Here is a 25,874-nt window from a genome sequence, read left to right on the forward strand (position 1 = left end):
TCTAGCACACATTTATGACCAAATACCTGCAAAACCAATGACACTTGCTAGAAATCAGCATGTTCATTGTGTTGTTATTATTATGCTAGCATGCTGATGTTAGCATTTAGCTCAAATCATCGATGTCCCCGAAGAAAAAAGGACAAACCATTCACACTGTCCTTTACAGGCTCCTGGCTTGGTGGTACTTGAGCAAGGTTGTAATTAAGTGAGACTGTAATTTAGTGTCTTGTTCTGTGCTATGAAGGTCTTCTATCGCTGGGTGGTCACTGCATCCTTTTCTATCCTGCCCTGCGTCGGCTGTGTCCTGTTCCTCGTGTCCTGTGCTGTTAATTGAACGTCTTGTCCCAAGCAATGTTTCAAACATTCATGTGCTCTCACGGGGAAATGCAGCCCGTCTGGTCCGGTGCCAGTGACCGTCATGCATCACATCGTTCAGTGAGACGAGTAATAGGACAATTTAGGAAATCCAATATTAGGGATTTTAAAAGTATCTTACAATAGATTGTTTTATTGAGCACATATCTTTCACAGAAAAAAAAACGAATGAGAGAGGGAACACTTGACACGGGATGTGATGAGGGGACAGTTAAAACCGGACACAAAGGACACAGGAGACAGCCGGGGTTTTTTTCTTCTTTTTTTTTACAGTTATAGATTTCAACAATTACGAGGCTCAGGAATTTGAAGAAGATCAAGGTCAAGTTGTAGAACAGAAATGAATAAGCAAGAAAAAAAGACCAGAGTTGGAGAGAGTATTGGTATATTGTACTCAAGTAAAAGCACTTGTGATTAAAAAAAACCTTAAATAAAAAAAAGAAAGGGGGGGGGGGGGGTTTGATGATTTGCGACAAAATAAATTGCATTAAATTACAACATATAGGCTTCATAGCCAGATAACATCAGCAACATGAGCTCTAATGTCCAAACCAAGAATAAATATTGTTTTTCCACAGACAGCACTTTTCAGACTGTGTACAACTTACTATCAACTATAAATAAATAAATATACAGTCTCCCTATTCTGTGTAGCCTCACATGAAATAACCAGAAAACAACAACAAATTCAATAAATAACAAGCAGACACTACCCAAACCAGACACATAGATGCTGTCTACAAACAACGCTAAGCTATTAGGCAACGCAATGCTGTTGACGCGCTCATCCGTGGGTAGAGTTCAGGGAGCATGTCGTTGTTGTTTTACTCACCTTTCTGAACGGCATTCTGGGAGTTACCTGCACCTCGAAGTCCCTCTCAGTCAGGTTCAGCTTCTCGGCATTGGCGTGTCTGGAGGGGTGGAAATATGTGAACTGAAGAGACGTAATTCTCTGCTGCAATAATGGCCATTGCACAAGAGCCTGAGAGTCCTGCCCAATGTTTTCTCAGCCAATTTTTAAACACTGTATTTATTTCTGCTAGAATTCTGGTTTGCAGCTCCTTCCTTCTCAATACAAGATATAACCAGTCCACTTAGACTAACTGTCCTCACTGTATGCCTCCTCACATTCAGAATAAGTATAAACTGCAGTCACATCAGATGATTATTGTCAAAACGCAGCAGAAAATCCTTAAATGTACCGAGTTGACACTGAAGGGTATCCACCAAAAGCATTTTAGCATATTAGCATTTCCCCAGAGCCAGGTCACACGTGCTCACCAGGTGGTTCGAAAAAGTGTGTCATTAACTCAGGTAACGTTTAGACGCAACCTTTTACTGTGCAGAGGTACAATTAATGCTAACCTCAACCATAGAAGTTTGACTGCATTGTTGTGCTTTTTTTTTTTTTGGTCCCGACACTTGGCCAGTGAACGCAAACAGTTGACTATCGTTACATGTATCTTTTCCTGGTGTCCGCTAAGTGCAGTGTCTCACCTGTCCGCAGCGCTCGTGCGGCCGCAAACACACCTGCCGAGTTACAGTTTGTCAACGATAGAAAAAGCAGCAGAATCTCTCTCGTGCTGCTTTCTCACACGGTTTGTCTCGACATTTTCATATGATTTACACAAAACAACCGACTGTTTTATAGTACGGTAAGTGTAATTCGTTACTGCCCCCCCCCCTGATGAAGCCCAATATGTCTGAAGGATATGAAGCACCCAAGTATAATTAACTTGCTATAAAAAACACGCATTTGTGAATGCTGGAAACTTGATTCTACTGTTCTACTGTATTGTACACTCTGGAGTTAGGTTTCAGTCCACAAATATCCCCCGTCCCCCCATTTTCAAACCACAAACTGTCTTTGGTTAGTAAAGTAATGATAGTAATGTTAGTTGTTGGCTGTTTAAAGCAGCAGTGTTTGCAGAGGACAGCCGGCCATTATCCAGAGGATCAGATAGAATGCTTAGAAATCCACCCAACCCTTTCCATTTCCTGTCCTTTGTGTGCAATATGAAATAAGTGGTGCTAGTTGTTCAGACTAGAGAGAACTTTATAAGCTTTAAAGCCTCTGAACATCAGCGACTGTAGCGACTCTCTTTTGTGGACAGATGGTAAAATCAAGAGATTGAATAGGGGATTTAAGGTACATTTGAACATGGATTTTGAGTTTAGAGTTGGCAATGACTCCAAAAAGAGGTAAGAGTGTAATATTCTGTGGTAAAACATCTCACCTTGTAGCTGACTGAAAACTATTCATGTTGGTTTGAAATGGATTAAATTGCTGATTGTTTTTAACAAGCGGTTTTACCTCTCCGTTATAAAATAGGTCCATTTTCAGAATGTCTTCTGTCAAATGGAAAGGTTATGAAACCTCCTGTGTAATTGATTGGTAGCAATAATTAAAAGTCTCACCACCAGTATTTATGTAGCGTAGTTGGTGCTGAAAGTGCTCAAACCAATGTTCCCTCCGATCAAAAGCATTCACAGAACAATGACAACACTCAAAAGACTTGATGCACAACCATCTATTTAAAAGTAATGTTTATTTTGCACCAACCAAAAAAAAAAAAAAAAAAAAAACTTGGTGCAAAAGATAAATTCCCAGTTACGACATCAGTGACAGTGCACCTCAGTAAAATAGTAATGCTCAAAAAAAGGAAGCGAAAAGGAAACTACACCAAAATAACACCAATAAAAGCACAGATTCTTAAGTAGAAATGTAAATGTTCAAATACAAACAACCGGTTACCTTATAAACAGACAAAGGCGGCAAACAACAAGGGAATAATACAGTAACTTGCAATAATGCTTCATCTGGTACAGAAATATATATCGGTACAACCAACTTCCCAGCACCATTCATGCTCTTACACAACCGCTCAGACACATACACACACACACACACACACACACACTGTTGGTACACTACAAGAGCCAATTCAATCATGAATCCCATTACCACAGCATTAATATCAACTACATGTAATAAATATCAGAGAAAGCACTGTTAAAGCTGAAATGTGTTTAATTGATCAACTGTTTGTGCAACATGTTAAAAAAAAAAAAAAAAGAAAGAAAGTCCAACAAAAATACACCAGAAGACTAATATACCATTAAAACAGTTTTCAAATCTTAAAATCATTACATACATCTTCTTTTTTTTTTTGCTTTAAATCAAGAATGAGTATATACAGAACTTGCAGGATGGGCTCATCAGAACCATAATAAATTCATGATTACGTGTCTCATTCTGTGACATTATTTGAATTTCAAAGCCATACAATGTTTTAAAAGCACATCTGTAAAAAGACATCTGTGGGTGGCCCCTTACATCCCAAGTGACAATAAGCTGAGTGTTAATAAGGGGGGGAATATTTCACTGTATCAAATCAGATTGTATTCGTGGGAACCGCATATGGCGCTGGTCTGATAGGGCAACAGAAAAACAAACTGTAATACCCTTTGAAAATTCACAAGCCAAAGGCGATGGACACCAAAACCACCAAAAATGGATTTTGCTCCAATCTACGTGCAAACACTCTTGTGCACTTGGTAGCATAAAAACATTTCCAAAGTACGCTTGAGATACCGAAATATTTTAAAAAAACAGTTCATCTTCACGACGGATCAGCATGCTAGAAATGGTCGGAGCGGCACAACAATACGAGCAATTTACAGCAAGTGTGACGAGAAAAACCCCACTCTCTAGATCACGTGTCCTTCTGTGTCTTCAACTGCGTTTACAAGTGCTACTGTCGGGCACGCCGTCAGCACTGCGACCACTTCAAGTGCAACTCTGGAGTCCTTATCAGAGCCATCGACTGAGACATGCGTTGTGTTTTAACAGGATCTATAGAGTTGGTAGTGTATTGGAAGTGCAACTGCTTTGCAAAGTCAGTGCCCACAGGACTGACGCAGTTAAAACCGCATCCAATAGAGACCATTTTGACTACAGCATCCTCTGCCATCTCAAAGGTCACACATATCAGAAGCATTTCCCTCCGAGGCCATTCCTTCCAGCAGTCTGCCCTTTTTTTTCTCGATCATTTACGCTCTCTGCAAATAGTGCAACAGCAAAAAAAAAAAAAAAAAAAAGACGAGTGCTTTCGTGTGGCACAAGCACTCGTGGCCAAGCTTTTAACCGAATCATTACGCGTGTGGCAAAGTTCAAAATAACTAGATACAATCAAAGGATTCAAGCCTGTGAATTGCTGGAAGGGCTATTCAATTTGCTATGTGCAAATCGGTGTGTATCCACAACGTTTAATTCGCTGCGTCGCTATAAATATGGCTTCTGCTCATTTATGGCTCCTTTTTCCCTTTGTCCCTATATAGCCAGGCACTGTTTCTTACACACAGTGAAAACAGGTAATAAATGTCTGATTTTGAACTTTTAGTGTATAATATCACCATACCATGGTCAATACTGGATAATAATATTTTTCTCAAGGCCACAGATTTCTGTGCATCTTAATGATGCCAAACTAGACTCCTGCCACCTCCTCCTCCATCCATTCAAGGAAAACACAGTTTGGTTAGGGGAGAATATTGGCAAAGTTGCTTTGTTGTTAAAAGATGGAATAAAATTTTGTATTGAAAACTTAACACAAACCTAAACCAGTCTTTTGGTTTGACAGTATGGTCCTTCTTTTTGGAAACTGGGTGACCCCATCAGCACTGGAGGACCCTGGGTTGCCCGTAGAAGCACACACCTCTTCATTTCCCTTCTGTTCTCTCCACTGCCATTGAGGCTAGCTCTGCTTTGGGGACACAGTTTGCTTTGGGGACACAGTTTGCTTTGGGGACACAGTTTGCTTTGGCTGCATTTTGGATGATGTTGCAGAGGCCGAGGCAGAGGAGGAAGTGGAGGAGGAGGAGGAGGAAGAGGATGAACTCCATCGGGTCTCGACGCCTGTGCTCGTCATCTTCAGCTTTCTGCGTTTTGCAAGGGGAGCGTTGTCGACACTTTTCAGAAAGAAGCCCTCTCTCTTACCAAGGTTGAAAGCCTGGCGGGGGGGGGGGGGGGGGGGACAAAGAAAAGCAAGATGAAACACATTGAGTTCATGCAATCATCGTTTTAAAGAACTTTGCCAAATTGTGTACACAATGCTACTACTACCTTGTAGGTGGCATTGACATAGGTGCGGACAGTAGGCCCACTAGACTCGAGCACATCTGGAGTGCACAGAGGAGTGGTGGACATGGATGCTCCGCCCTGCAGCCAGCTGTTCTCTTTCAGATCAGAGAGTTTGAGACGCGTCTCTGGGTCCACGGTCAGTAAGCCTTAAATCAGAATTAAAGAGTCAAAGAAACACAACGACAACAGAACAAGTCATAAGGGAAGCAGACAAAAGATTTCTCTGACTTCTGACGAGTGCTCCGCTCAGTGGGAACTCTCTAACCCATCCCCCATCACACAGGGCAGGCAGAAACTCCACCGAAGCGAGTACTTAGTTACATGTTAATTATGTAATGTGGCCCTAATAACTAAGGCAAACCCCAAGTGTGTCACTTAAAACGTACTATATCGCATACCTTTAACAAGCTCTTTGGCGTCCTCCGATACGCCCTTCCATGCCTCCCCATCCAATGAGAAATCGCCCTCTTTAATCTTTTGCATGATGTCAGCAGCGTATGATGAGGTCATCCCCCGCTGCTCACTCTGAAATGGCACCTGGCCTGACAGCATGGTGTACTGATGACACACACACACACACACACACGCACGCACGCGCACACACACACACACACACACACACACACACACACAGAGAGTCGTTAGTACTTCAGTTAGCCTTACCGATGTGACCGAATCAGCGGTTTTTGGTTAAATTACCAGGATGACCCCGAGACTCCAGAGGTCGCAGGCTTTGTCGTATCCTGCACTCTCAAAGAGTTCAGGTGCGGCGTACTGCAGCGTGAAGCAGGGAGTCTGCAGGGGGGCGCTGCCTGCCGGGCACAGGCGGGCAAATCCAAAATCTATTACTTTCAGAATGGAGTCCTCCGCCTCATCTGCAAACAGCACATTCTGCAAGAAAGAAAAGGTCATGATCATCCGCTCTTGTTTTTCACACTCGTCTTTACTGACGTGTTAATGCCACGAGTAAAAACTAGTAAAACTACTAAATACTGCGAGTTGCTATGTTCCTGACCTAAATTTAGGCTTTACCTGTGTGAATCACATTTCCGTGCGCAGTGCAGCACATGTGGTGCAAAGGTAGGAGTAAGAGGGGAACAGATGGGAGTTTCATTAAAACAAAAAAAAAGAAAAGGCTTCCCAAAATGAGTTGATATCTTGGTGAAAACTAGATTAGATGCCGGAGGACAGCCGCTACTTCCACAACGCTCATCTGACCATGATTCATCATTCGGTGATTGTGTCAACAAAGCGCGAGCTCGATACTTAAGAAATTTGCGGGAATTATGGAAAAATGTAGATAAACCATTTTAATTAAAAACACTCTCCGACCAGTTAATGCCTTCAGATTGGCATCAAATATAAAAGTTTATGCGATTACGACAGGCGTCTCAGTAAAACACTGGAGCGTTACTAAAAGTTAATGGCTGATTCGTACCACTATCTGTCATTCACAGCTGCTCTATACTCCTTGCGTTAATTAAATCCCACAGCCATCTGAAGACGGCAGGATATGCTCGTGATAAATCTGCAGCCTTCATTTTGAGAAGTGTCGCACGGCAGCAGAGACATTATGCGCCGTTGTCCACTGTGATTACCTCGATTAAATCATGTGCAAAATGATGCACAAAAAAAAAAGAAAGGAAAATAACATCCCCCCCACATCAAACAGGTCGGCTATAACTCTGTATTAAGCCAGTTTGTGCGAGACGTCCTCGGGGGAAAACACAACACATGCGGTTCACAGTGGAAAATACCGAGACAATTAAAACTTCATTCTGTTCTCACTAATTCTCTCTGAGCCAATAATTCCACACGCCACGGCTTCCTTTTTAACATCTAACTTCTCTGGAGAAAAAAAATGCAATTACTGAAATGTATTTTTAATTTCAATATGATGAGAGGAATTATGGATGCAATGACTTTGGACTGATGTTTTCTATATGAAAAGAATCATACATGCATGCGTGTGCACAGAACACAGCTCGGTGCTATTGTGTCATAAGAGTCATCAATTCATTTTTTTTGGAATGAGAGACTGTATGTTTTATGGAGTCATCGTCAGCCTAGCTCACCTCCGGTTTGAGGTCTCTGTGCACGACTCCAGCCTCGTGCATGAAGCTGACTGCCGACACCAGGCTCTGTAACAGCTGACTGGCCTCCGCCTCTCCGAAGAGTTTCTTCCTCTTTATCCTCTCCAGCAACTCCCCACCTCGCAGGAGCTCCATCACTAAATATGTGTGGTACTAACGAAGGAGAGAAAAGAAGAGTTTGAACAGCGGCTTTGTTGTTGCACATCGCTCAGGTTCCCATCCCTGAAAGCACACACAGTAAATGTGTTTGTTATTGCACACGTCATCCTGTGTGTGTGTGTGTGTTTCCTCCACCGTACCTGATCCGTGTACACTTCATGCAGCTTGACGATGTTTGGATGAGTCTCGCATTGCCTCAAAGCAGCAACCTCCCTCTGGGTGTTGGCCTCCATTCTAACACATAGAACAGGGTGTACACATGTTACTGAGGACATTCTGTGACTCGTACTATCAGCCGGTACAGTGACGCTGTGAAGCACGACCTCAGAGCCGTCGCTAAGATGGTGGAGCAGAATCTGTGCATCGTTAGTTCTCTTCATAGGAAAACAGGGAATCCAAAATCAGAACATTTAACAAAACAATTCATTACTTTGTTATTCATTTATGAACGCAACGCAATAAAAAACTAGAAAATTCCTAAAGAAATTTTGACAGTGTGGCTTCTACTGCCCGAAGACGTCGCAATATATAACTACACACGCCGATGTTACCGGTAGTATCGTTGAGCTTTGATTGATATATCGCTTCTCTCTTTTCTGCATTTTAGATTCATACTCTTGGATTGAATCTTGTATTCGTGATGGACAGTCCACAAATGGCTCCCGTCATTTCTGTACTGGACATAAACATCTTTGTTTCAGAAGCCTTTGAAAAGCCTTTGAAGCCTGTATTTAAGATATAAACCTTTGGTTGAGAAGCCTTTGGAAATGATGGGAGCTGACGCTCCCGTCATTTCTGTACGAGCCTCATTCTGAGCTTCATGTTAAGATACAGTTACTCTATCAGGCTTTTATTTTGAAAGGGTGGGACTGGGTGGGGGAGAGGAGACATTCATAATGTTTGACACACAAACACAGAGGTTATTAAATGACAGGCTTCATCACAAGCATTCCAGTTAGAATTCCCACTCTGGGGCTTTTATTTTGAAATGGGAGAAGGGGTTCTCTAAAAATATTTAAGACCTGAATGACTGTATGAGAGAGAGAGAGAGAGAGAGAGAGAGAGAGAGAGAGAGAGTGTAACTGGTTGCCATGGTGAGGAAGCACCTGGTGTTAGAGGCAGACTGATTACGAAACTTTACAGTAAACGGTGATTTTGAACAAAACCCCTTCTCCTTTTAACAAAAAGTCTGAGTGCCAAAATATGGATACCGTGAGAAAGATAAGACTCTGCCGAACGCGCTGATGTGTTTTTTATGTTTGTGGTGTTGAAAATGTGAGCTCCAGAGCAATAGACAAAACTGGTACCGTCTGCTTTCTTTGAGAAATGAGTGGTGAGATTTAACATGGAGTCTAATGGAGCAGTTGGTTGGAGTTCATGTCGCTCTGCGGCTCTTTGAGCCAAATGTGTAAGTCCGTTGGATTCCATAGACACTTTACTGCGACCAGCACAACATTTCCAAGCTTTTTGGCCAAAATGGTGTATAAAGAGTAAACATTGTGGGAGCTGGAGCAATTTGTTTGGAAAAATCACAGAATATTTTCCTGCTCCGCTCCACTCTGACAGTTATGCTCTCACTCTAGCTCTTAACGAGCCGTGCAATACACACCCATTATAAAATCTGAAACAGACACAAAATTTTCCTGAAACTTAATCTGTGACTTCATGAATACTGTGCCAGCTATCAAAATGTCCATTTGGCTCAATAAAGTGCAGCGTTTTGTCTACGTTTTAAACTTTGAATCATGTTTCTACGTTAATGTACGGCTAGTCAATATGGGTCCCAAGTTTTTGTGTTTTTTTTGCTCTCTTCACGCCGAAACCCCATTCAAGTCAATGGGGCGATTTTGCTCTGTTTTTTTGGGATTTTCGGGAAAACCGCTGGGCGAATCTCTCCGAAAAATAGATAGGACACTATTCCCGATCGGGCCGCACGTTTTAAGGTATTTTTCACGCCGCTGTTGGCAACGTTGTGTGAGGAGAAGCGCGCCAAACTTTTCGATAAATATTATTGTTATTATTATTATTATTATTAAGCCCGCAGGATTACAGTCAGTCACTGCCTGTGCCACAAAGCCACACTGAACAAAACACAGCTTATTTTTGTACATTCGATTTTATGTAAAAAGAAAAAGGGGCCACTGATTGGATTTAATTTGGATATTTAAAGTGGCTTTGGAAGAGTTTGGGAGCATTTCTATTCAGCAGCTCACAACATGGTGACGGCTGAGCCAGCAGCTACAGTGTAACTCACTGTATGCGTGTACTGGGACAGGAAGGGGAAGTCTTCAGAAGCCTTGTCTGAGAATCTCGTTTCTTCAGATTTCTTCAGTATCAAAGCAATTTATTACATTAACGTGCAGCACGCAAAGAAGTCAGTAACTTCCTGTCACACAGATCTGACATATTAAAAATAAAAGAGATCAGACTCAGTCCGTGGCTCGTTAATTCAAAACCTATTTCTGACTTGAACATAAAAATCGAAGTACGAAAAACAAGCTGGTCTTTGTTGTTTCTTTGTGTTGTATTCATAATGACATGAATCGTTCCTGACTTTGGATCCCCCCAATTCAATATGAAAGGAAGAAATGACACACGGGATATTGCAGCATCACATCTCACCTGCGGCTGACGATCTTGACGGCATACTCGTGGCCACTTTGCTTGTGTCGGCATTTCCTGCACACAGAGAAGCTACCCTCGCCCAGGGGTGGCCCATGAAGACACAGCTCATAGTGCTGAAAAAACTGGGATTCCTGAACAAAGAAAAAGGGGGGTGGGGTTGGTATGAGTCACATTGAGCTGTTAAAAGAGATGTGCTGTGATGTTCTTTTCCCCGGTGTGATGGGACGTGACTTTGGTGTGCATTGACCAATACGTGACGCAACCTGAAGTCTATATTTAAGTACCTGAGAAGGGTTTGCTGTAGAGGAAACACTGAAATTACATCGTGCTAGTCAGCATATCAACACCGACCCTTTATCGTCTATCACTGCAATCATACTTTCTTTTAGATAACGAGCTATGATTCACATTTGATCTCCTTTTCCTTTACAGATACTGTACTAATGTAAAAGACTGTCAGAACAGAGTCTCTGGAAAATTATTGTATTTCTTCAATATTGCCTAGTTTAAGATTAAATACGACAAAACATGCTGTGAAATAAGGTAAGTTAATAAACGAGGCTAAAACAACTAGTGTCACTTCCTCTCTTCCTTCCTCTCTGTCCTAATTACGAAACACTGTTGAGCTTTTTTTTAGATGCTATTTTACATCGGTCTAGGTTACAGCTGGTTTTGCGAAAAATAAAAACCACTAATGCCCAAATCACCTTAACCCCAAAATGTCTTTATAGGACAAGAACCACTGGTTCCAGCTCCGTACCTCTAATATTGCACTGCGTTGGACAGAGGCTGAAGCAGGACGATCAGCACCGATATGGGATTTAACAAAGTCTCCCATGGCCGCGTTCTTGTTGAACAGGATGGAGGGAGCAACAAAGGAGTAACCCTAAAATGACAGAGAAGTAATATTAGGTGTATGACAAGGTAGTACGAGAGAGAGAGAGAGAGAGAGAGAGAGAGAGAGAACATGAAACATGATTTTTTAGCATGAACCTACCCCTAACACACAACTGTATTATCAGAAAAGGCATAAAGACATCTTGTACCACTATCTGATTTATTATTAGGCGAGACAGCAAGGCTAACCTGGAACAGGCGGTCAGTGCTCGGCGGTGTGCTCGCCGGAGAGTAGACGGGATCCATCCCGGTGAATTCCTCAGCAAAGTTCCCCACGTCAAGTTCACTCTTCAGCTCCGGCTTGAACGGACTCTGCACCTTCTTCTGTGCTAGGTCAGCCCAGTTCAGTCCCTGTTGGGGAACAACAAGCAGACGGAGAGAGTTATGGACGAACGAGAAGAGGTGACGGGGGAAGACGGATATGAGAATGACAGACAGCGGAGGACCTTGAAGAAGCTGTGTGCTTTGATGTCTCCAGACCCTCGTGGTCCAGAGCCCAGCCTCCGGTGGGGATCTTTCACCAACAACTTCCTCAGCAGGTCCTGAGCAGTGGGTCCGATCATGGAGGGGAAAGGGGGATCACAGCGCAGGATACGTCTGACGGAAGACGGGTTGGGAAAAAAAAAATGGTGAAGGAAATAAAATAATTGCCCATTTTGTTGACATAGCACCCTCATAAGATACTGTGTGATAAAATCCTAGAGCAGATGTTCACTGTGATAACCACATGTATGATAATGCAATTCCAATTTGTGCCAGATAGATTAACGAGAGACCAACACTCATTTATCTCCAACACGATCTCGGAGATAAGTGGTATGACCTGAGATTAAGGCAGGTTGATCATTTGAATACATGTTTTATGGAATTGGAGTTGGCAGCACTCACTTTGACACCTCACTCTGGGAGTTTCTCTCCCCCTCCAAGGTAAAAGGAGAAGCACCCGTCAGAAGCTCAAACATCAGGATCCCAAGGCTCCACCAATCTACCGACTGAAGGAGAACGACATTAAATAAAAGGACAGAGAACTAAATATGAGCAGATGGGGAAACCCGCTGCGTAGTTATTGGCCTGCGTTGTCTGTTATGATACTGATTGCTTTCCATAACCACAAAAGTATTGTGTCTCATCTTATCTTTGATCTAATGTATGGAAACCACAGTTATCCAAAGTCATTGCAGCATTTGGTCTTTAACTGCAGTTTCAATATCTACAGCTTGTGTTCAAGTCACACTGGATCTCAATGGAGCGATTACTTTACAGGTCCTCACATGTCAACACCTAAAAATCCTTAACGTGATCAAAACGATATGGACACTGAACACCGGTGCTTGCTGCCTTACTGTCATATGTTTACCTTGCCGTGCCCAGATTTCCCCCTGATGATTTCAGGTGCCATGTACTCAATGGTGCCGCAGAAAGAGTAGGTCCTCTCCTTCTGTAGTGAGGACAAAGGGGAGATAAAGCGTAACCATAAAAACAAATCTTATATGAACAGAATATTGTGATAGCAATAACAGATCTCACACTTTGTTTTTTATTATTACTTTATTTCCTTTAAATTAATAGGTTCTTCTCTGTTATTTTATTGTATTGTATTTTATTGTATTGTATATATTATGCATTTTCCATACTTAATATTTTTATTTTACTGTGTAACTTTGTGTGCTGCTGCGACAGACAAATGTCCCCCTGGGGATGAATAAAGTACATATCTATCTATCTATCCATCTAGTCCGTATATATCTGTTCACATACCTCTTCTTCCAAAAACTCCTTGCTTAGCCCGAAATCTGTCAGTACCACATGGCCTTCGTTGTCTAGAAGAATGTTCTCCAATTTGATGTCTCGGTACACAATCCCAAGCTGAACGAAACACACGGGGAAAACTTAGCAGCGATATTCATGTTAAGTGCAGTAATGTGTGAACAGAGATGGCATGGAGTTACTGAGCTGGAAGGAGCAACACGTACCTTGTGCAGGTGCTCCAGAGCCAGGATTGTTTCCCCGATATAAATCCGCACCGCCTCCTCGGGGAAGTGATCCCGCTGGTACAAATGAGTGAACATCTCCCCGCCGCTCACGTAGTCTGTACTCACACACAGGCAAAACACACAGGGAGCTTGAATAGACATAATACAACAATTATACAAAACACACAGTATGCCAACAAAGTAAACAGACAAACGGTAATAGACAGAAACATAAAGAGAACATCTATTCAGCGCTGCAACGCCAAGGACAACAAGAGTTCTCCGTGTTTGGTTGCAGCATGCCGTCACTCACCCAGGATGAGATGCAGCTTGCTCTGCGTCTGGAAGGCGTAGTGGAGGGTCACCAGGAAGGGAGACTGTCGGATGTGCTCCAGCACCTGCCTCTCAGTGCGAGTGTGTTCTGTCGTCTTTGCCTTTTGAACAATAGCTGCTTTCTTTAACACCTACGGAAGCAATCAAAATAAACTTGACGTGACGTCCCACCATGTGCTGGGCAAGAGTTCGAAATGCATGTTTGAGTAAAATCAGTGAATCATTTAGAAGAGGTTTTATAGAGGTTTCCTGACTTGAATTGTAAACATAGCCCAGTGTTAAAGCATCTAAGGAGCTCTTTTGTACGTCTCATGCATGTATATAAAAAAAAATAATCACGGATCCGGGCAAGGACATAATATTCAGAGAAAAAAAACTCAAATATTAAGATTAAAGTCGTAGATTTATGAGGAAAAAACATTTGGATATTCTCTGAGATTACAGTGGCAAATTTTGACAGAAAAAACACACATTTGCAAGATTATAAAAGTCATAAATGTAAAAAAAAATAGTGGAGTGAAAAACCGTGGTAATGAAAAAGTGAATTTTGTGATATATGTATATTAGCATAGTATAAATAGTCTCTCACCTTCATAGCATATAGCTGGCCCACATCGTGGCCGGTATTCTTTCTGACCAAAAACACTTTACCATAAGCTAGAAAAACACAAACAAATATTTCATCCAGTCGTTCAAGTTTCTTCTAGTACAAAAGAGAAACTCAACTGGAATATATGCAAAAATATTCCTGCACACCAAATTTAATCAGGTGTTGTTTTGTTGACAGAAACAGCCTTCTCTAACAGGTATTCATTATGGATGAGCTCTAATAACAAAGACATCTACAGCATATGCTCTACCTTCAGAAAATACAGATTCATTATGTCTTGATCATTTGGTAAAAAATGTTTTACCGCACATTTTAGTTCTCAGGTATATTTTCTCTTTACGATCTATATGGAAATCTATTATAAACACTTTAACCATGCCAGGAAAATAGATTCTGCTGCTTTGGGGTTACATCATACTGACATTTTACTCAAGTTTTTCTTCAGGTTGGACAACAACTGCATTTATATTTCAAATACTTCGTGCTTCACGTAGACACTCACCTCCAGTGCCCAAGACTTTGAGCAGCTCAAAGTTCTCCATACCGACCCTCTCAGTGTGACCTGTGAGGTTAGCTAGTAGCAGAGAGGAAACGACACAAATAAAACATACGGTATACAGTACATGCACCCTGCAAACACTGGCTTTTTTGCTTCAAAAGAAAGAAACATTTCAAAAATCATATATATACATATGTGTATATGTATGTAGGTGTATATATATATATATATATACCTACATACATATACACATATGTATATATATGATTTTTGAAATGTTTCTTTCTATATATATCTTTCTATATATATATATATATATATATATATACACACACACACACACAAGCATGTCTTTTTCCCCCAAATGATTCACATTAAGTAAGAGTTCAACACAATGAGTGGAAACACAAACAAAGATTTCTCTCTGAGGGCGGTGAGTCCACAAGCTCCTCTGGTCTGACACACAGAAGCTCTGGAAGCTTGGCACATGAGTGGGTAAGATATTTTCAAACTACATACTTGAATAGATATTTTCACTCTTTCTACTGAGAATACAATTTTGTGTGTTGATCGAATTAGATGGTACATTTTGGGTTTGTGTGATATTGCACTGCATCACACTGAGAAGAAGTGTTTCTAATATTTTGTATTTATATGTAGAGAAGCAGGCATGTTAGAAACACCTTCAAATGTAATGCAATACAACATAACACTATCATCAGCTCCAGCCTCGGGTCATTCCTTAACCCTACAGAGGAACAACTCTCTGGCAAAGCTTCAGCCATGTCAAAAATGTCAAAAATATTTACGTTATCACAAATGCTTAGTGAATGACATGATGGAATGAACTACAGTGTGCAGGGGTTTCTGGTTGCACGGTGTAAACTAACAGTATACTGGACTTACCATTGGTGATTTGATGCTTGACGGTACAGGCCGTTTCATTTGTTTTTGCATCGGAGTCATCACTACTATCAGACGCGTCCCCGGGCATACTTTCAAGAAGAACAATACTATAGCCTATGCAGACCGTTTAAAGTGAACTTGCTAGTCAGACGTCTTGGTGTATACAAGATGTTAATCTTACACTACACGTTCAGCAGTCACAAACATCTACTGTGTCATTATGAGGAATACAAGGATTAGCGAAACGAGCGGACAGCTGTGCTTCCTAAACAATACTGCTGCCCTGACGTTAATCCCCACGCGTTTGACATCCTGCTGTTTCGCATTATTTATCTCATGTTATTGGCCGACATCGATCAGAAAACACAGGCGTGCAGCTAGTCAGATTACAGCTGTTTACCAGCTGCTGTTCGCTTTATTTTACTATTAACGTTAGCTATGAGAAAGACAATCACTAACGCTGATGATTTGGAGCAATTGTGTACATCTTAGTTGCGGTGAAGTTGAAGTGGCTAACGTTAGCATACAACAGTTGTCATTATTCAGAGGTTAGCTACCGTTACATAGTAATAGCGTTAATGATGATTTTACGCGTCATTAGACAGTGCGTAAATACCCACGGCGCTAGTTAGTTAGCATACCTGCTACAATAACAAGGTACGTGTCCTGGCTAGCTGGAATTGTAGTAGCAATTAGGCGAACTAGCAGCTAGCTAACGAATTGCTGCTGGTGCCCGTCAAAGTTTGGACGTGAGCTAACGCTAATGTTTAGTTAGCAGTGTTGACTGGCCTCTTCCGATATCAGCTGTCCAACCATGTTGGGGGAAAAAAAAGCCTGTTTGGGTAGTTCCTTATCTTCTTTGTCCTCACTAGAGCCACGTTAATATTCACCCATTATATAAAAATATTCACACTTTATAATTTCTGTCAGCGGTAAGCTAACTGCTAACACCAGGATGCTTTCGACACAACCTGGGCGACGGTCAGTCACGTGAACCCTCCGTGTGGGCGGAGCCACGAGAAGAGAACTGGTTAACGTTAGATCTTTCTATATTGGTCGTTGGTGATTTTATTTCCCCCCCCCATTATAATAGATTGTAGACAAATGGTGAACATATCTTTACCATATGAAACTAAATTATTAGAACAATATCAACGTCCAAATGGCTGAAATACTGTGTGTAGCACAACACATACATGGCCATGGTCCCAGTCCTCAGCACCCTTTAACATATCTATCAACGGTAGTGTGTTGACAAGCGTAATGATTTACACAATTGTCTGTATGAAGAATCTCTCATTTGACTTTTTATTGGCGTGTAAGGTGTTAAATTACACCGACTAAGACCTGACTATAAAATGTAGGTCTACTACATTTTATAGTCACTGTCAACATAGTTTGTCTTACAGGAGGAAAAAGTCAAAACTGACCTTTTAAAATACATTCAGATACTGTATATTTCACTGTACAATTGATTTCCAATGGTACATTACACTTCTTGGGACAGTTTCTTTTACCTCATGTAAGTGTTCCACGTCTGCTGCGTGTGGTTGATGATTACAATGAGACTTCTGTTAAAAACACCCCAATTTCGGCTGTTTTTTGCCATTAAGTTATAGAGGTCAGATACAGCAATTCTGCTGAGAGAATGTGAAAAGGTGTCACAGTTCACATATCTGGGTCCCTCTTGGAAACCATAGCACAGAGATACTATGTGAATGTGTTGACTGAGGTATCTGAAGCCATGTCTAATGTTAACACTTATGTGCATTAACTCTCTGAAAACAGACTGAGCAGTCTGCAACTGAGGGAGGAACTTCCTTGCTGGGCAAAATACACATTAGGAAGTAGAGACGGGTAGCAGCCGGGCTTCAGTACTCACATTAAAGATGCATCATGAAGTGAGACAATTGAGGACCCTATAACTCAACCAATAGCTGCTAATTTAGAAAGGAAAAATCCACCCTTCAAATGTCATATTGTTCCCATGATATGGAAATATTCAAGACATGCAAGTTGTCACATTTTGAACAGCAGCCCTCTACTTTCAGGCTTGGGAAACTAATATCTGAGGCCAGTCAAAAGCATTTACTTGGACTTCAATTTAAAAACATTTAAAAAAATAAATAAAAAAAAAGTTTAAACTTGATCGCCAGATGATTGTGCGAGGACTGCTGAGTCAAGTCAACTCTTCAGGCTCCTTCTGACAGAAGTGACTTCTCCACAGTATTCTTGCCTTACCGATACGTCAACTGGTACAGGAGCGTCGCCTAGAAGTTTTACATTTTTTGTATATTAGTTTAGTATATTTCAGAACAATAACATGGGTGCATTAATTGCTGTATGGAAGAGTTTAATGTAACGCTAATGATCAATCTTAAACCACTTATGGCAAAATATCCCCAAACTCTTGATGGCATTGAGTAGTGTTCTTTCAGTCCGTTACAATTTGTTTAAATCCCGATATTAGCTGTACACAAATACTATCATCCCTTAGGCCAAAGACAGCAAAGCTCAAAAAATAAGTTAAAATATTTTTGTTAAGTACAAAAACGATGGCCAACATGCTTACAAGAGTCAGGACCTGCAGCTGAGTGGCCAGCAGAAAGATGCAGCACCACGTTTAGTCTAAAAGAGGACCAAGAGAGTTAGAACAATGACCAATGTTGACAATTTGAATTTGTGATCTACAATACAACCTTTATTTTGAGAGTAGAAATTCTTCTTCGTTTCTTTTAGTTATATTTCCTTAGACCAATAGGAATATGTGAACTGCTTCAGGGTGGATTTCCCCTTTAAACAATGCACTGAATCGTGCCGTTTATTTTTAAGATGTGTTTCAGCATCTGTACACATGAAGCCAGTTGTTTTCTGGAGTCCTGAAGTTTTTCCAGATGACATACAAGATGCTTTCTTAAATACAATGAAAAAGTTGTGAAACTGATTTTTAAAAAAAGAACCATAACATACACACAAAGTCTCAGGGAGACCAACGACAATATCATTTTGAATTTGAAGGCAAGAAAGGAGGGCGTAATAGTCGGAGGGATTTGCACGTTGTTCCGATGTCCTGAAGTCTCTTGGTTCTCATCAACGAATGGCTATCAGTCCGATATCAATGAGTTTCTGAATCTTCTGGGCAATGACTGGATTCTTTAAGTGACTGAGGATCAAACAGAAAAAAAACAAAACCCATTAGATTCTTGATGCAGAGAGACAGAAAGTGACGCTAAAAAGTTTTTAAAAACTTACTCGCTAAGCGCCTGAGGGTCCTTCTGCATTTGCTCAAGGATCATGCGCATGGCTGGGTCACTCATAATCTGCTGCACCTCGGGATCGGACATGGCCCTTTGCTTCACTTCCTCGGGAGTGTCGGTCCTCGTGGTGGTCTGACTGACCATACAGCGCTGAATGCCTTCTGTGGCTTCCTGAATATGGAAAGGGCAAGTAATGGGGAAAAGGGAAAAAAAAAAAAAAAAAAAAAAAGTAAATTCATCATTAACCAGCAGTTATGTATAACACCTAATATTCCATCATCACAGACTCTTTCAAAATGTCTCAGCATGTATTCAGGCATTATTTTGACAGAGAGCAGACGGGCCACAGCAGGATGAAGGCGGCCTGGGGCTGCATTCATTCAAAAGCCGGCACCATCGGTTTGTCAGGAGGTGTGGATGTTTATTTGTGCTTCAGAACATAACCGCATTGGAAACAATTAGAACAAAGTTTTATTCCTCCGATTCATGGCTTTGTTCTTACCAACGACGGTCCCTCTCTACAGTCACTCTTCATAACAGCAATCGACAATATGACTACATATTGTCCCTTTAAGAAAGTACAATCAATTCACATTACTTTCTACACTACTTTAATCAAAACTAGCACATTTCCATTATTTTCCAAAATCTTTTGACACAAACCGAAGTGCTTAAGGCCTTGGAACTCCAAGACATCTTTCCAGACTTTTCTGAGCTGTGCAAGAACCTGTAAAATACCTTTGAGGAGGAGTCCAGCTCCAGAGCCTTCTGGTACACGTCCATAGCTTTTGTATAGTCTTTCATGGCCTCCAAGGCGGCTGCTTTACGTGTGTAGCCTTTTACTGTGGACAGACGCGTTTACATTAGGTGTCAAATCAGAGGGACTTGTCCTGAATCTAAACTCTAAGAGTATAAACCACTACTTTATTAAATGCATTCTAGCAAATTGTGTAATAAATGATAGTAACTACAAAGTTTGATACTTACTGAAGGAGGGCTCAAGTCGGATGCACTCTTCACAATCCTGACAAATGAAAAAAGATCAAAAGGTCTTGTTTTTTTGTCAGGTTAGAATCTCATTAAGGGACTAACGGAGATGCTTGGTAAGGACGCACTGTACCTTCAGGGCAAGTTGAAACTCCAACAGCTTTGTATAGCAGGCAGCTCTGTTACTGAAGAGTTTGGCATCCTTGGGGTTTCTCTTGATGGCCTCAGAGTAATGTTTCATGGCTACGGGGTAGTCTCCTGTAGGGTGAAAAAGAGGAGTTCAGCTTTATTCAAGGTCTTGAACGAAGAATCAAATGACAATGATCAACAAAGGCGCGCTACAGCTATTACTCGCACCTTTCTGGAAGGAGTCGTTGCCCCTGCTCTTCTCTTCCAGGGCTAAGTCGGGGTTGATGTACGCCATTTTCTCCTCCTCCTTCAATATCTTCTCTGCCTGTGGAGCCAATTCAAGTTTCAAGGTATAAGATCAGGCGTACACTTGTGTTCTCATTCCCTGTACACATGCAGGTCTAGCACAGCTTCTTATTTTATCCATTTTAAAAACAAACAGTTTGGATAAATGAATCCCGTCTAATAATCTGAGTTAGAATCCAAAAGCTTCATTCAGTGGGAAATCAGCTTGCACTGCACCTGTAGACACTTCTTCAAGACATCGGGAGTACGATGCTCCGACAAACTCTTGTTCAGATACTGAATCGCTTCTTTGTATTTCTCCTGCTTGAAGTACGAGTTTCCAATCCTAGCCAAGGCCCTATAAAAAGAGGAGGAAGAGAAAGGAGAAGATAGAGATATTACATCAGAATGAGAGATCTGATTTTCTGGTTCTCTCAAATAAAGGGTAAAGACTCAAAACGGGAGAGCTCCTCTTTAAGGAAAAGACAGTTTATTATTAATTATTATGAAACAAATAACAAGAACCATAATCACAACCACCTTTGTGCTCTCGAACTAAACTCTCAAGTTGAATAGACAGACAACTCAGTAATAGTAATAGAGCAACACTGCCACCTAATGGTTCTGGTATAATACAATTTCCCTGCTCATATGCTGTTAGCTGCATGTCGTTTCCCATCCAGATAATAAAGTAGATAAATCAGTAAGTATAAGAGTCCTACAAGACCCACAAACTACCCGTCCCCCCCCTCTGGGTTGAGTGTGGTTAGATTCACTCCAGTGAAGACAAAAATGAAATAAAAAACCAGAGCAATACTTCTGGCAGAACTCACTTAGCGATTTGTCTGTAGTCTTCCCGGTTCTCTCTGCCAACATCAATGGCCTTCTCACACAGCTCTCGGCACTTCTCGAAATCTCCCATCTCAAAGTACACAGCTGAAAGGATAACCAAAATGAGTACATGTTTAACATTCACAGTCTGAACTAACGGTTATAAATCGTGTCAGTTTTCAAGCCTTGTTGAACTGGTGGTACGACTGTTGGGTCATTCTATATTTCGGAGCGATTGGCAACCACACAACGTCCATGGTTCAATTCTAACCACTGGACCTTTGTTGTGTGTCATGCTTCTCTTTTTTTTTTTTCTCTCTCCATTTTCAGTCTGTTGCTACACCGTCATCTGTCCAATAAAAAAAATGATCTTTGACAAAACACTAAAATAATAACTTCCTGAGAGATAATGTGATGAAATCCCAATTCTTTACTTAAACTGAGGGTCTAGTTGTGGTGGGCAGCCCAGTGGCAACAACTCCAAGCAATCACAAAGGGGAGGAAAGCCAAGAACCGGTGGACTACCCACACCAATTCTGTATATAGAAATGTGATAGAATCTGAAATGTAAGTCGCTTCGGATAAAAGCATCTGCTAAATGTCTAATGTATAGTATATAAGAAATTCTGAATTATCTTTTTGTTTTATGCACTTTATGGGTCAATTTGCTCAAATGTGTGAGGCGGGCATTTGTTTTCCGTCTGAGAATACGTACCCGCTTGATTAGATACGTAGGTCATGTTGGTGGGGTCATGTTTGATTGCTTCGTCGTAATGTTTCAGCGCTGCGTCAAAGTCCTTATTCTTATAAGCAGTATTCCCAAGTTCCTTTTCTTTCAAGGCCTGTAAAAAAAAAAAAAAAAAAAAAATATGGAAACAAGAGGATTAAAAACTCTGAATACGGTTTCATCAGCAGACACAAAATGGCTTAAAAGTCATTACATTGAAGTACGATGAATCAGTTCATCTCTTTTTCTGTTGTACCTTTCTCTTGTTTTCGGGAAGGTCTTCCTCTTTAGGAGGAGGTGGCTGAGTCTCTTTGGGTTTGCGGGGAGGAGGGGGAGTGTGCTCCTCTTCTTCGTCCATCTCAGAGAGGTTCAGTCCCAGCAGCACAGAGAGAGTAGTCATCACTCTGGGATCCTGCAGCTTCCTACAGAGCAGTCAAGCAAACCAATATATTTCTAATATCAACAGTACTCAGGGCTAATGCACGTTTTACAAATGAACTTGAGATCATGATCCATTTATTTTTTTGGGATTTGGGGCCCTTTAGTATTATACGTGCTAAAGATTACTGAGACAAAACACAAACGATGATCTTCCACAAATTCAAAAAAAAAAGGGTGTACAAATACTATGTAGTGTTGTACTGTCAGTAAGCAACATTTCTCAATTATTTTCCAGACTTTGTGTGCAACGCCACCCAAAACAACAACATTTTTGATTCTTAAATCAAAGAATGTTGATAAAGCGGACACATTTTTGAAAATGCACATACGTGCCGAGCTCCGACGGTTTGTTCCTGAGCTGCTCCAGCAGTTCTCTGTAGCTGGAATCTGACAGCAGCTCACGGGTCCGAGAATCATTCTCCAGCTTCTGATACAAGTTGGGCATGGCGAAGGGGTTCATCATTGATTTCTCTGGTGAAGCACAAAAAATAAATCAATTTTAATAGTGTAATTTATATGGTCACACAGAAACACGGGTCTAGGATGAAATTCAGCAGAGCCGTCTCTTCTGCAACCCCCACTACTTGTACCTTGTCTGAATGAATCACAACACTCAAAACCCAAGTGGACGGCCTACTCCCCCTTTGAAAACTTGAGCACTTACAATGTGATTTTCCTTCACTGGTCCCGTCGGCAGCCATATCTAAATCCTCTATACACGTAGGTGGGTAAAGTGACTCATAAATTTCCATGTCATATGCTACTTTTTCTGTAGAATAAAAGGCTTCACAAATTCAACAGTCTTCACCTGCAAGCCGGGCCTCAATATTCTGTAAACCCTCCTTCAGCTGCTGATTACTAGGCTCTTGCCGCATTCCCTCTTGGTAAGTTCCTTTGGCGTCCTCCAATCGGCCAAGAAATTCCAATGCTGCAGCTTTGCGGGAGTAGCCCTGGTTGATCAAAATAGAACCATTGTAAATTGCCTTCTCAATTTTTAACTCCAACACATCTTGACAACGGAATAATGGCAGAACAAATGACGCCTCACCTTGCCCCAGTCAGGCTTGATCTTGATGGTCTGACAGGCATCCTGGAGAGCATTCTCGTAGTTGCCTTTCTTGGCATAGGCAGCTGAGCGGTTACTGAACAGGACATGGTTTGAAGGATCGAGGGCCAAAGCTTCGGTATAGCAACGTACAGCCTCCTCAATATTTCCTGCACTCAGCGCTTTGTTGCCCTGGTCTTTCAATGTTGAAACCTGTGAGAGAGAACAATTCAATCAAAATAAGCATTAGCTTTTTTATCACTATTACACAATGCAAATAGTCCCCCGATTGGATCGGACTACAGAGAAGACATCTTCTGGCAGCTTCCACTGGCAGAACTGAAAAAATAAATTGACAACGACTCAGCTGTTCATGTCAGACGGGTGCCGCAGTGAGATAATATGCCTTTATTATTTTTTTACGTGAGTTCAGTCCTCGGTGTACAACCTATTCTTTTAGCCTGAAATTAAGAGGACCCTGTTTGTTAGGTTGGAGCCTGAAAGCAATAATGGGGGACTCTGCCAATGACCCCATTTAAAAAACAAAAAAAAGTCAGTTCCTGTCTCTGTTTGCGAGTATACAGATCGTTTTCCAACACCTCTTGTCGGTTGCCTGTTACAGTTTGACATGTTATCACACCACATCTCCACAAAATGTGACGGAATAATTTACACTCTGAGCCGAAAGAAGCACCACTCCAATAAGAGGCTCTCCATCCCGTTATCCCAGGCAAAAAACAGTGAGTGGCATGACTTTACCTCCACAGCCACCAGACCTAACCCAATCAGAACCCCTTACAACTTTTGAAAACATAAAAGGTAGAACACAGCAACATTGCAATCCTCTGTGGGCTAGGATCTTGGTATACTATGGTCATGCAAGAAGAGATGGAGATATTGTGGGTGTTCAGAAAGTCTTACTGACCTCTTTTGACCTGTCAGGAGCTTGTGCACCTTATTCACTGTCATGTTTGCCAAATACGCTATGATGCCTTGCCTGCTCAGTCAGGCATGATAATGGAAATATATATTTGTTTTTTTTTAAACAGAGGTGCGGTCTCAAAATGAATGAATCACCAAAAATACATGAACTGCCCAGTTACAGAACTGTCAAGAAGAAGCAGCAGTTGACGACAATAAGCGGCTGTAGCCATGACAGCAGAGCCGTGTGCATCTAGAATGATCATCCGGTCTGAGAGCTACCGAGAACAACGTTGAAGCAGATCCAGAAAGACTCCTGCAGCATGTGCTACAGACGGACTGTCGCAGTTTAACGCTAGCCGTCGGTCCTGTGTCAAAACATTTTTACTCAGGCGTTTACCAACTGGCTTAATTACAGTTTTCATTTGTCCGTCACTATATTCGTGGTGGCGTTCACATTGTGAGCTCGTTAATGTTAGCTGTGACATAGTTAGCGTCATTTGCAGTAGCTTAGCTAACTCGGAAATATGTCGCCGGTGACTTGCAAAGGGTTAGCTAGCGAAGTGCTTGGTTATATCGAATCACAGACGAGGGCTACAGTGGCAGCCATACCGTACTGTGGTATATTCAATGATAAGCGGCTGTGGTCATTTTTAAGTCATGTGCGCAACCTTAACAATTAACGTTAGCTAACCTTGACGTATGCAATCATTAATTAGCCACAGCCGCACACAAATGGACAAACAGTTTGCACAATTTGGAAACCAGTTTAGGCACATTGTAGAGTAATCCAAAAGATATGTTCTTGGGAAACCGCCTCAAGTCCAATCAGACAACATCGGCCAAACACCTAGCTACAAGACATTACTACCGGATTGACGCTAAGCTAACAAGCTAGCTCGCTGTCCGATATTAGCAAACAGTGAAGTTACAGTGTAAAGAGGTGATTTACTACACTATTACCCACATTTTTACAGCAAAGACAATCAAAATATAAGGAACCCGTCAATATTTCTACGAAACGTATGCTTCTAAAGTTATTATGAAGATAATTGCATGATTAGTTGATGAACTCACGTTCTCCATGGTGCAAGCATGAGGTTCCTTCCAGAAACTACTGTGGACTAGCGCCTCCCCCTGAACGACACGCAGGTTGCCAGTTTGGGATGTACAAAATCCGCAAACAGCGTTCCGATTTACGGCTCACAGGATATTCCGAGGGGAAATATATAGCCCTGCTCTGACGGAAACTTCTAGAAGATGCCGGAATAAAACAAGGATATTTTAAAGTTAACCAGATACTTCCCTCTCTAAATTGATCAGAGTTGGGGAACTGCAGTTGTTTTAGGGACATATGAGTTTCTTGAGGATCATGGCTGGAAATGAGAAGGCAATTCTCAATACCTCTAAGAGTGCAAATTATTTAGGTCAATCGTTTAAGTCTTTAAAGAAGTAGGCTTAATTTGATGGTTGGTAGTACATACATAAATTAATATCTTAATACAATCATGAGTAAAACCTATGGCTAGTAAAGTGCATGGGCTTTTAAGGTAACTTGTAAGGTTATATGATGTCATGTGGTGTCGTCATTAAGAAATATTGTACATAATTTCATCATTATATTACAAAATATAA

At 41.4% G+C, this 25,874-nt stretch overlaps 2 protein-coding genes across 2 annotated transcripts; both read right to left on the reverse strand.

Annotated features, from left to right (window-relative positions):
• Positions 1-2,910: 2,910 nt before the first annotated feature.
• Positions 2,911-18,204, reverse strand: rps6ka4 (ribosomal protein S6 kinase, polypeptide 4). The gene is made up of 18 exons (XM_031857195.1): positions 15,617-18,204; positions 14,714-14,785; positions 14,191-14,258; positions 13,582-13,732; positions 13,269-13,384; positions 13,054-13,161; positions 12,653-12,733; positions 12,184-12,287; positions 11,742-11,892; positions 11,485-11,646; positions 11,159-11,284; positions 10,396-10,529; positions 7,914-8,007; positions 7,597-7,767; positions 6,221-6,412; positions 5,920-6,079; positions 5,504-5,667; positions 2,911-5,390 (listed from the first exon to the last, which is right to left on the reverse strand). The coding sequence occupies exons 1-18, from the start codon at positions 15,702-15,704 to the stop codon at positions 5,136-5,138; spliced, it is 2,397 nt and encodes a 798-aa protein (XP_031713055.1). The 5' UTR covers positions 15,705-18,204; the 3' UTR covers positions 2,911-5,135.
• Positions 18,205-18,295: 91 nt separating this feature from the next.
• stip1 (stress-induced phosphoprotein 1) lies at positions 18,296-25,422 on the reverse strand. Its single transcript, XM_031857196.1, has 14 exons — positions 25,317-25,422; positions 23,322-23,531; positions 23,082-23,223; positions 22,603-22,744; positions 22,089-22,254; positions 21,821-21,947; positions 21,108-21,210; positions 20,512-20,632; positions 20,218-20,314; positions 19,994-20,118; positions 19,861-19,897; positions 19,612-19,715; positions 18,869-19,044; positions 18,296-18,779 (listed from the first exon to the last, which is right to left on the reverse strand). Exons 1-14 carry the CDS (start codon positions 25,323-25,325, stop codon positions 18,707-18,709), a joined length of 1,632 nt encoding a protein of 543 aa, XP_031713056.1. The 5' UTR covers positions 25,326-25,422; the 3' UTR covers positions 18,296-18,706.
• Between the last annotated feature and the right edge of the window lie 452 nt (positions 25,423-25,874).

Source organism: Anarrhichthys ocellatus, unplaced genomic scaffold, assembly GCF_004355925.1.
Source record: "Anarrhichthys ocellatus isolate YVR2014 unplaced genomic scaffold, GSC_Weel_1.0 scaffold18, whole genome shotgun sequence".
Lineage (NCBI taxonomy): Eukaryota > Metazoa > Chordata > Actinopteri > Perciformes > Anarhichadidae > Anarrhichthys > Anarrhichthys ocellatus.